The sequence below is a fragment of the Phytophthora sojae genome (assembly GCF_000149755.1).
Source record: "Phytophthora sojae unplaced genomic scaffold PHYSOscaffold_13, whole genome shotgun sequence".
NCBI classification, from domain to species: Eukaryota; Oomycota; class Peronosporomycetes; order Peronosporales; family Peronosporaceae; genus Phytophthora; species Phytophthora sojae.
This window is the reverse complement of record NW_009258127.1, coordinates 62,338-74,285: the sequence shown is the minus strand read 5'-3', so window position 1 is coordinate 74,285 and position 11,948 is coordinate 62,338. Positions and strand designations below refer to the sequence as shown.

At 51.0% G+C, this 11,948-nt stretch overlaps 1 protein-coding gene across 1 annotated transcript; it reads left to right on the top strand.

Annotated features, from left to right (window-relative positions):
- Positions 1-3,707: 3,707 nt before the first annotated feature.
- PHYSODRAFT_246082 (hypothetical protein) lies at positions 3,708-5,778 on the top strand (the record flags this gene model as incomplete). Its single annotated transcript, XM_009539083.1, has 5 exons — positions 3,708-4,688; positions 5,166-5,309; positions 5,368-5,444; positions 5,479-5,629; positions 5,725-5,778. The coding sequence occupies 5 exons, from the start codon at positions 3,708-3,710 to the stop codon at positions 5,776-5,778; spliced, it is 1,407 nt and encodes a 468-aa protein (XP_009537378.1).
- Between the last annotated feature and the right edge of the window lie 6,170 nt (positions 5,779-11,948).

Genomic DNA, 11,948 nt, shown 5'->3' with positions numbered 1-11,948 from the left:
GCTCACTGCCGTCGCGTGTACAGAAGCTCTGATGGCGCAGTCGGTGGTATGAGACATCGGCGTTGGTATGTCCACCTTGGCGACCCGGTGGGGTTTTACATGTAGCGCCATCGGTATGGACCTGTCATCCGTATGTGCTGTTTCCATCCTGTCGCTATTGTTGCCTTTGCGTGGTTCTGGGTGGTCTGCACTTCTTGGAATCCCCGCCGGCAGCTGGCTTGATCTCGTGGGTGGGAGTTGCGTGGTACTGTCGGTGTATGACGACCCCTCACGATAATAAGCGAATACAGATTTCGCTTTGAAAGTTAGCCGTTACCACCACACTTGATATAACTATCTGTACGTGTTTATGGAGTGAATATCCCATAAAAGATAGAACATATTTGCTAAATCGTTCGATTAACTATTGCAATAATTAGATTTGATGTAAAAACAGCACCTAGAAGAAAACGAGTATACGACGGCTCTCGCGCAAAGGAGAGGTCGCCGAGTCACGAAACGTTCGCAATACTGATTTTGTCGCTCTTTCGCACGCAGCCAAACGGAATGGTGTACCTGAGGCGCCCAATATTGAACGGGAATTCGCCGTCCGACAAATCCGCCGTGTCTTTATGCATTTGGGCAGCGCTGCTGGTACATGTAGCATTCGCGTCATCAATAATAGATAGGTTTCGAAGCGTTCCTCACCCTCACTTTACCTTCACAGCCGTCTAAGTTGAACTTAGTAAGTTCGCACTCGTAGCACTTTTTGCACACAGATCAGTGTGCATTCAGTGGGCAAAATCCCTACATTTTGCAAAGCCATCAGAATTTAATCCTCAGATGCACCTGTACCAATTCATTAAGTTCAGGTGCGAACTTTCCAATTTCAAACATCATCTATACAGGTAGACTGTACCATTTTATGCGCACCTATCTAGAGCAGCTTCCAGTATTCTGGTCCCGATTTTGCTCATTTTGCTCTGAGGGTGAAGGTGAATATCGAAACCTATCTACCTTCACCGCGGCTGTCTCCGCCGCCACCTTGTGCAAGGCTCTCCTGCTCTCGCCCTTGGTTCAATTGACACCGGCCCTGCAAAGCGCTTGCTAGGGCGGTGGCTTCGACGCCGCCTTGTGCTCGGCCGTCTTGCCGTCGCCGTTGGCGCAATTGCCGCTGGCCCTGCGAACGCGTCCACGGGCACGTTCACCTCCGCCGCCATCTTCACCGCTGCTGTCAGCACGATGCTTAATCTTGCCATATCGCTTCTGGGTTGATTGTTTGCTTTTGGTTGTTCTCAAAAAGATAATTTCGACCAGCCACCTTCGTTTTGATCGCCGGGTCTCACATCGAGAACAATTTGAACGGTCCAGCAACTTCGTCAACGGTGCTGACATGGCCATGCGGTGCAGTAGTGCGAGCGTCAAAACCGATGCCGGGATGGAGTCGAGCGACGAAGCGTCGATGCCGGCCCATTGCCGTGCAGCAGAGTGAGCCTCGTCGACGGTGCCGGCCTGGGGCCGAGCGATGGAGCGTCGATGCCGGCCCGCTGGCGTGCAGCAAAGCGAGCAATGACATCACGATAATATGTGAATACAGATTTCTATTTGAAAGTAAGACGTTACAAGTATATCTTATATAACGCGTGTATGGGTTTATGGTGTGGATATCTCATAAAAGATGGAGCATATTTGCAAAATCGTTCGATTAACTGTTGCAATAATTAGATTTGATGTAAAAACTGCAACGAGCATACTACGGAGAGGAAAGGTCGCCGAAGCAGAATACGACGTGGCCAACCCGCGACCAACCTGCTGGTGGTGGTGGACATGATCCTGTGCGCAAGACACGCGTGTACACGACGGATGACTACCAGACGTCCATTTACAAGGGTGGGGGTGTCGGTGTCGCATCCAACAACAAGCTGGGCGAGCTCAATGTCTGGGACCTGATGCCCGTCAAGCGCAGCGAGCCGCTGATCGCGGTGGCGTTCGAGATCGACGTCAACGGCATGCTGAATGTGCCCGCTCACGACAAGAAGCCGAGCGCTAGGGCTAATACCACCATCTCCAGCAATGCAGCAAGCGCGACACTGGCTCAACGCTGCAGTGGGCCAGTATCAGTCAACAACCAAAACCAAAACGTATCCAGCTTTGGCAGTATTTCCCTCCTTCGACATTTATTACCCTGCCGGTTGGTGTGCTGGGAACCTCCCACTCACTACGATAGGTATGCGCTTCCCCTTTCCGTCGACGAACCCATATACGTAGTGGCGGAGACAATATAATTAGCAGTGACAACAACAAAAAACGGTGGTTACCAACAACGACGAAGGTGACATGCCGGGAACTATTTCATGTCCGAACAAGGTAACATTAGTATTCAGTTGAACTTGCTCGGCTGGGCAGCTCAGATAGTGTCTTTGACTGACTGGTCGCGACGTTAGGCTAGGCCGCGATCATCGTAGACCTTATTGCGGGTGCACCTACCGCTTCTGTCGCCTAGATTGATCGGCGGAACTGGGTTTGATTCCTTGTGGATGTTGCGAGGTACCGGCTGCGCACGACGGATCAGTTCTAGTACAGTAGTGTGTACTGATACCATTACCAGCACATTCGTCTAGGAGAACACGCACGAAATGCCTTTGAACGTGTCGGACATGGCAGCGGCGTGGGTGTGAGGTAATGTTAGGATCTGCGTGTAGTACTCGGAAAGTAAATCGGCAAGTTGTCGTGTCGATTGAAGTCGATCTCCACAGTTGCTAATTCCCCAGCGACAGTAGTTGTGGTGGTGGTGAGGTGGTGGTGGGTTCCATTGGAGTGATGCCACTACATGCGTGAAACGGGAGGGCTTCTCGTCACAGGTAAATGACCGAAGAGGTAGCTAAAATATACTACAGTTACGTCGCACTGACAGTGCGTATGAAGGCACAGTTTTAGAACCCTAGTCGTGATATTGGATATTGTCTTTCTTCGCCAAGGTGGTGTCTGTATCTCATTCTGGCGTTACGCGAACAATAACACATGAGCATTGGGATCCATGATCCGAGCATGAACACTACACAGCCTAATAAAATAATATATTCCAGCGTACAAGTAGTACGGTATCGTGCTGTGTGAGAGGAGAAGGCTCCTGTTGAGCTATATTTTGCAAAGCTTTCTGCCACCTATTCTGTTTCTGCGGTACGGTTCTTGGACCGGCTTGAGGCAACGTAAGTCGTGTCAATACGCTTCGGTGGCATCAGCGTGGACGGAAGAGGCACGCTAAAGACCTAAGCACAAACTCGACGTTGTCGAGCCGTCCTGTTAGGAAGCTGAGGCCACGGCCCCTTTTTGACGACGGCACCGGAGGTGTTGTCGTTAGAGTGCAACATTTGAAATGCGCGCCGCTAGTGGATAGAACTTGACGAAGCGAACAGTACCTACTAGCCACACGTTTGCACTGAGAGTTTTTACCAGTAAATGGGTCAGACTTCAGCGTAATTACCAAATGGGTATTTCCTGATTTTTGCACCCAATCCGTAATAACTGTTTGCATCATATCCTTTGGGCTATGTCGCCCATCCTGCTTAACTACCAGTTATTGTATTGTGACAAGCACGTCAATCTCAAGTATGTCGCCTTTCCTACATCCATTTATATTGAATATAGCACAAAACATGTCATCTCATGCTGGCTCTCTCCCTCCACCAGTCGTCCCTCAACCACTACAACAAATCTTCATTCTCAAAATGGCCGACAAGCCGCCATCGCCGACCGACCAAGAAGCCAAAGCTGAAAGCAACGACGAGGCCATATTCACTCCGCGACCGGTCCCGGAAGTAACCCAACCCGTCGACCCTGTGCACCAGAAGGAGCCGGCGTTCTACGTTGGTGGTGTAAGCCCCCGAGCCCCTGACGATGATTCGGAGGGTGTCGACGTGCCGAATGCTGCTGGTGTCATCACCGGCGGCAGTTCGAGTCCTGCTGAGACTGAGATGTGCTCTGGTGTGATCACCGGTGGGGAAGAGCGCCTTGGTCTACGCTTGACGAGCACGAGATACCCATGGCTAGATGACTACAATCCGTTCATGTGGAAACACAGGCGGAACGGTCGCGGTAGGGAATTGTTCGACTGCTCGGAGCTACATCATGTCGTCATTCTGGACGGGTGGGACCCTCATGCCTATCTGATCGATTTATTCTTCCCGAAGCGATTCTACGCCAAGTCCAAGGCTATGAAGCTCGACCCTCTCGCCCGTACAAGTCCTGATGCGCTTTCCGATGCGTGGGACGTATTCGTCCAGAGCTTGGTTGACGACGAAGCCTCGTGGATGCTGACATTTCACAGCCTCAAGAACACGTTCATGACGTACAATGTCGAAGGCGAAAAGGTGCGCGTTCACCAACAGTCCATCGGTGAAGGCTCCCCGTGCTGCGTTTTGAGTGAGCAAGAGTGCCCGATGTGCTACGCGGACTCGTTAAAGGCAGCCGATCACATTCGGAGGGGCACGGACGGCATGTCGGATCGCCTGGTCCGCTACATCAAGCAGCTGGATCGGCGTTGGGCTCGACATACCCTCCGCCGGGAGGAAGATCGTCGGAGAGTTCGTGCCCTCCAAGGATATATCGTGGACGACATCACCCTTGCTCAAGCGGAACACGGGAAAACCGACCAGCGCATCCGCGACATTGAGTCCGACATTTATCTCAACGGCTTGGATAGCCATCAAGTGCGTCTTGCGGTAAGGACACTTATCAAGGACGGCAAAGACAGTAAAAACAAGATCAAGACCTTAGAGCATCAACTTGGTCTGATGCAAAATGCAATCTATCAAGGTGGTTCTTTTCAGCGCCCGCGAAAAGCTTAATCGAATCAATACAATGATTGACGTATAAATATATTTCGCTTTCTTTATCGTTGGTGTCCATCAAGGGAGTTGACCAGTGACACCTATACGAACGTCCCGGAGCACGGCGGTGTGTCGACATCGACGCTTCTGAAACAACACTGCCGTATCCATCGTTCATGCCTCTCGCCTGTTGCCGTGTACCGCTTCATCTCCGCTACGACGATCGCTGTAACTTTTGGATTCCTGGCAGTAGGAGCGAAGCCACGCCCAAGCGCTGTATCGCCATGGCCCCGCTCGCTCGTGTCCGCACGGGGACGCTGGCACACCGCTGATCGGTTTGCACTCTACTACTCGCAGCGCGTATCGGACGGCGGACAGCTCATCACCAAGGCCGCCAACATCGGTTCCCCCACTCGCGGCTACCTCGACGCGCCCGGTGCCTTCGAACAGAACCAGCTTGAGAGCAGGAGGCCCGTGACCAAAACCATTCATGACAAGGGCGTAAGCAACGCTGGTACACGGGCCGCATCGGACACCGTTCAACCAACGCAACGGACAGCTGCCCGTGCCATCGAGCGCGACCAGGATGGACAACATCGACAGCAGCCACGCCGTCATGTACGAAGCCCGCAACAAGTGCGTGACCCCGCGCGCACTCGACGTCGCAGAGATCCCCGACAACGTCGCCGACTACAACCGCCGGGAACGCCTTCGCCGCGGGCTTCGGTGGCGTTGAGATCCACGCCGCCAACAGACACCTGTTCGAGAAGTTCGTGAGCGACAGCGTCAACACACGCACGGACAAGTTCGGCGGCAGAATCGTGAATCGCGCGCGCGTCATCTTGTGCTCTCCAGCCTGCCGTCCAGCCAGGTCGGTGTCTGACTGTCTCCGTTCGGCGACACCTTCGACTGCAAGGACTCGACGCCGCGCGAGACCTACGGGTACGTCGTGAACAAGCTCTGCGGCTGATCTGGCCTGCCTGCGTGTAGTTGAGCGTCGTGGCTTGCACATAGACATCTCCGACGTCCTGGTGGGTGGTGTAGAGTGTCCCTTCCGCGATATCTGCAAGGGCGTCCCCATCACTTCGACCGCGCCGACGCCATAAAGACTATCGAGGACGGTGCAGGCGGCCTCGTGGCTTTTGACTGCGACTTTATCTCCAACCTGGACCTCGTCCAGCGACTGCGCACGAACGCGGCGCTCACGCCCTACGACCCGAAGAGTCCGATCTGTAGCCGAACATGCCGATTGCGGTGGGGGGGGGGGCATGTTCGTTGGCAAGGAGGGCAAGGGCGATCGAGCGGCGGGATTCGACTGGGAGGTATCAATATGGCTATATTCTCGTTCATTACACCATTCCTCTGTATCTCGAGCCGAACTGAAGTCGGAGTGGACGTCTAGCGACATTTACGGGCACTAACCTCCCCTACTAACCCAAGATGACTCCCCATTAACCACCCTACCCAATGAAGCTTCCCTGCTTCCCCTCAACACGCATTGGGTCACGGCCGCAGTACGTTCGACACGACTACGCGCCGCCGGAGGACCAACCGCCCATGACCCTATATGTTCGACTGCGTCAGACTCAATGATCTTGGACAAATCATGCAGCTGCGGATTAGCGTCGCAGCACCGAAATGTTCAAGACCACCCAATTGCTTACTGGCAGTACAGAAGACCAGCGGGATTTCCTGCACTAGTTGCACTTCATTGGAGCGCCTATGGACTTCCCTTGTGAGGACGGGCGGGCGCAGCTGTACTCCATACATTGACACCCGTGCTGACCAACATTCGTGTCGCCAATACGTACCGCTCGCCGCTGCTGTTGGCAGCGCAGAATGGCATCCGTTGCCTTTTTGTGTCAGAAATTGAGCTGATGTGTCGCTCGTGGACGCGGACGGAGATACAGCAGTATATTGGTCGGCTAATAAGGACGTGGCAGAGATCGTGGTGGTGTTCCAGTCCCTTCAAGTGAGCTCGGACGCACCGGACTAATTCGGTCAGACACTGTTGCACCTTGCAGCGATGTCAGGCGAGCTAAGCACAGTGCATATTCTGGTGAAGAGTCTGGGTGCGGATGTGAAGTCCCTGGATTGCAAGAAACGGACTCCGGAGGACCTGGGGGAGTTGAAGCATTTCCATGATGCGGTGCGGCATCTAAAGTAACGGGAGCTGCGTGTTGCGGTCTGAAATGTGGCGGTGTTTATGTGGTGGTGCGACACTGGAGCCAATGCTGTGATCGCTACGTTAGTCTACCTATTCGTATGTTCTGATGTCGAACGGATCGATCGGTTAGGGCGGCGTGCTCTACGGTAATATCGCGGTGGTGCCGATGAAGTCTGGACTGGACTACCGGGTCCAAGTGTATTACCCGCCTGCTCCCATTGCTCAAGTGGCGCAAGCAGATACTAGCGTCAGTGATTTGACTCGTCCGTTGCGTATGCCGACATCTACATTCGCTGGTATTGTTGATGGAGAAGTCATGCTGGTGGCGTTGGGCGCTGTTTTTTCGGCCACGTTCGGTATCTATCTCACCGCGACGTGTCGCCACATTTTCTACACGGGGGTGGATGCCAGAGTTCGCTGTGTATTATGCGATGCCGCTGCCAGTTGAGTTCGAGAAACAGAGGTCACGACGTGATACTTCCACTGAGAAGTATTCATGCAACCTTACAAGCAGACGTCGTTCGCCGGGCTGGTGGTGATGAGTTGCTTTACGGACCGTGTCGGCTAGCATGGGCTTGTGGACGACGTGACCGTGGCGGCAGCGGTGACGTCAGGTTTGCTATCGTTCTCGTTAGCGGAAGACCTTTCGTTTGAATTTGAGTCGGTGGAGAACGTGAGCGTGATGTCGACCGTGGCTGCAACGGCGAGGTGACCACTGTCTGTGGAGGCGTTTTTGTCGACACGGGTATAGTCTTGAGGCGTATCCGTAACGAGTACGCGTTTCTTCAGTGTACACTATCCCCCAAAAAGAAACTATGCTGTGATTTTCTATTGTTCTCATTCATGAAGAAGACGTTCTAAACCAGTAAGGACGGCTTGAAGTACTTCACGAGCTTAGTGTCCGCCGAGATCGTCTCGAAGTACCCTCTCGCGGCTGGTGTGGGTGTGGCTCCTCGAATGCGGTACAGTACATGATGAGGGTCAGATTGTCTATTGAGTTTTTTTACCTGCTAAGGTGTTCTGTAAGGTTTGATCTTCTACCATGACTCGCTCATGTTTTCCTCTTCGCTGTCTCATTCTGCTGGTTCGATACTTCGGGCTTCACGGGGGGCAGGGTTAGTTGGGCGCGCACTTGCGAGCGGATGGCTAGGCGGCTCGATGAGTAGCTCTCACACAGGAGCAGTCTGCTTCAGGGGACAGAGGATGCTAGTACCGGGAGGTCGAAATAATGCGGTACAGTACATGTACTGTACCTGTAAATGAATGATTGCTGTACAATAAAGGCAGCGACTATGTAACGGGGCCGGCAATGACTTTGCGCATTTTGTACCGGACGTAATGCAAGCAATGGCACCTCCTCTGACATGTATGGCTCAAAATCTAGAGATTATTGTACTCAAGTCGGAGATATGTCGGAGGTGTTGTGCGACAAAGGATGCAAAAACATTGCAACACTCTCGTACTTAGAAGTAACTATACAAATCAGTGGTATATACTTGACAGAGGCTCCGACATGTTCGGGACTTTATCTTTTTCACCGATGTGCCCGGGGAATGAGGGGTTAATTTCGGTTTTGTTGCTTTAATCAATTTTATAGGATAGTATTTCCCTCATAATTTACTTCTTTCTATAAATATGTCAAGCTCTTTTTACAAATATACAACATTAAATCTTAGCTAAGAAGTATTAAAAAGATCCGAAATAATGCTTGCTTTACATTGGTGTAAATATGAGTTACACAATACATATAACATATTGTAAACTATATTAAGTTTTTATTTTTCTTTAAATTTCTTATGAGTATACCAGAAGATACGAGTATTGAATTGTTGATTGTATATTACGCAACATATAGATAAAACGTTGGGATTTATCATACTAAGCTTTAAAATAAAATTTATTAATGGTTTAAATAAGTATTTAAATAAATATTAATGCGTTTTAATATATGTTATGGTTGTTTATAAACTATAATAAATTTCCTGTTATCATTGCATTTTTGGCGATTCGTTAATAAACGGCTACTGATAATAACGTTATGAATCAGCAGGGGACGGATCCGTTTTGGGATTATTTCAAAATTACGGGCGTATTTCGTCTTTTTCCCTTTATTATAACAAGCATGACACTATGGCTACGCTTAGGATTTAGAAAATAATTAATACCTGTTGTTCCAGTACTGTCGAGCTGTTGGTACCGTACAGCTCCTATTGACCTGTCAAGAACCCTGTTTTCCAACAGATACTACGTAGTATTTTAACGCTAGATTAAATACTAGTTGCGGGCTCAAGTTGCGAATTTCCCGCATACTCGCTCAGATAATTCAAAACCGGTTAATCAAAAGCGCTTCAGTCAAACGTACACCGGCTACTCTAGGTATACAGCTGCAGTATTGTCGTACGTTTGGCTACCCATGTCCGCGTAATGTCGTTGTGCCAAAGAAGTTTTGAAATTTAAGGGTTTCTAAGAAATATTATCCGTAAAAGTTTAGTTTGTTTATGTGTGTCACTTTGAATCTTGTGACCACATGTAATGCATTCGTACTTCTACTCGTGCTGTCCTCATTTCGCTGATGAAGAAGCACACACACATACTTTTATGCACTAGCGTGGCCATGAAAATAACTGTCATCGACACCATTACAACTCGGTGCCACACTGGACCTCCAAAATGATTAGGTGTTAATAACTAATGTGCATGAGTATGTCAAGCTGCAAATATTTCTCAAGGAAGGTTCGTGTGGCTTTAGTTTCTCTTTTATTGCCACCTCTACCAAACTTGCAATGTCCGAATTAACCCCATTTGGGCTGCCTAGCAGAGGTCGGAAAAAATATTTCAATTCAATAAATAATTGGGGTTTGCAATAAAAATCTTTATTATTGGACATTCCAGCTACCAATACAATATGATATTGACCCAATTATTGGCAATAGATATGAAAAAGGTGCGGTTCTGCGGCCCACCACAAATCTACGTTTGATGGCATCACATGGCACCACCGATGACATCAACAATGGGGTCTTCCACACTACACTAGCGTCGATACAATTACTGGTCAGGAGCAGACTCGTAGAGAAGCCCAGCCGCCATTCTCGGGCGGCCTAGCTTCTCATTTCAACATTGCATTCTCCAAAAACAATGATCTCCAACAAGCTTCTCACCGCCTTCTTCTTCGAACATCTCGGCCAAGGCCTCTTTCGCTGCAAGCTCTGTGACCAAGACCGCAAGCAGATGCCCGGGTCCGGGTACTCCAACCTTCTGGCGCACCTGGCTGGTAAACACGAGGGGTTTGAGGCCCAGTACTCATCCTTCAAGAGCAGCTCCATCCGGTCCCTCCAGCCTTTGGAAGCGTTCAAGTACCAGTCGTACTCGTCAGCCAGCCCGCCGGCCAACATTGGCGGAAATAGTAGGGGCTAGCGTCGGTGCGCCAAGTGCCCCTACGAATGCTGTTGTGAGCGACTCAACTTCGTCAGAGAGTGACAGCTCCGACATTGAAGGGCCAAAGGTATACACCCTTGAGTTTTTTTTATGTAAAAAAGACTGATCTGGATGGCAACGACTACTACTTTGTGAGCTGGGTTGGATACCCCCGTCCTACTTGGCAGCCAGCGTCAGAATTACCACAAGATGCCATTGCGCGTTTTGAAGAGGAGGAGCTCCGCGTGTTTTGGCCTGTGGATCGCAGAGATTTTATCGAGATAGGCGTGCCTACGGGAAGTAGTGGTAGAAAGCGAGAGTTCGAAGAACATGAAGAAATAACTAATAATACAATATAAATTACGGCAATATTTACTATTGCTTGCCGCTATATTGAAATCTTTATTATGGGGTCATGCTGCTGGCAATACAATTTTTATGGTATTGGCGGACCTCAGCTGCCTAGCAACATATCCTACCGGTCACAGCTGTCCCAGTGGGCTGCAGAGGGGTTGGGGTCTGACGCGGTGCGGACCCGTCCTCTTCGAAGGCGCAACTGGCCGGGTGTGGATTAAAATCTACGTAAGTAGTGTGAAAAGGCTGAAGTCCCGAGTGCGCACCTTCAAATGGTGGACTTCCGTGTGTGTTTTAATAAAGAGGGATGATTTGCTGAGTGTTTTTACGTGTATTTTATTGAACGCGTAGTGATGAAGCCAAAAGAGCCTTGGGGCACGCTGAATCCAAGCGGAGGATCGGTCCACATGTGGCCAAGGGCACTGCAATGCAGAGACTGCGGAGTGCGAGCTGCAGCTTTCCACTCGTGCACCTATCTCGAGTGAGGGGGCTATTAGTGCATTTGTGGCGACGGCCAAATTGCCGAGTCACGGTGCTGAAGGCGGGGCGACCCAGACCCCCATTTACTCGATGGTGACGGCGCGATGCACACAAAAAAGAGCTGCAGGTCAAGTTGCAGGTCAACTGCAACGCGTCATCGCCATGCCCCCCCCCCCCCCCCCCCCCCCCGTTCACTCCGACCATGGTCACGGCAATCGAGCGTCCGAGGCGAAGCGCGCGCATGATCGGAGCGGGCAAGAAGAAGGCCGCGCTGAATACTTGCAGCACAGCCAAAACTCTGCTGAACCCTACCCGCGATGTTGCTGTTGTACGGACCTCACTTTTTTCCCATTTCTGCCGGAGCGTGGTTCCTATGGGAGCACTGCACTACACGCTAGTATACTGCACTGCTAGAACTTGCCCGGCGCCCCCTACGCGGGCCTAGCAACGGGTTTCGCTGGCCTGGAATAGCCCCCGCTCGCCCTCGCAAGCGAGCGTGTACACAAAGTGCGGCGGTTGGGCAATCCTGATTTGTCGTCCCAAAACGCATATTTTGTGTGAGGTTGCAGGTGCAACTCCATACAAATCTTTAGATAAAGCGTGACGTGACGGACGCACCAACACCGCAAGTTCGGCGCGCTCAAAGTGGGCTCGCCGTGTCGCGCCAGGTGCTTGCTGTGGTTGGTGGGTTGTCCGCGTTTCTGTCTGGCCTTCAGTTCGAG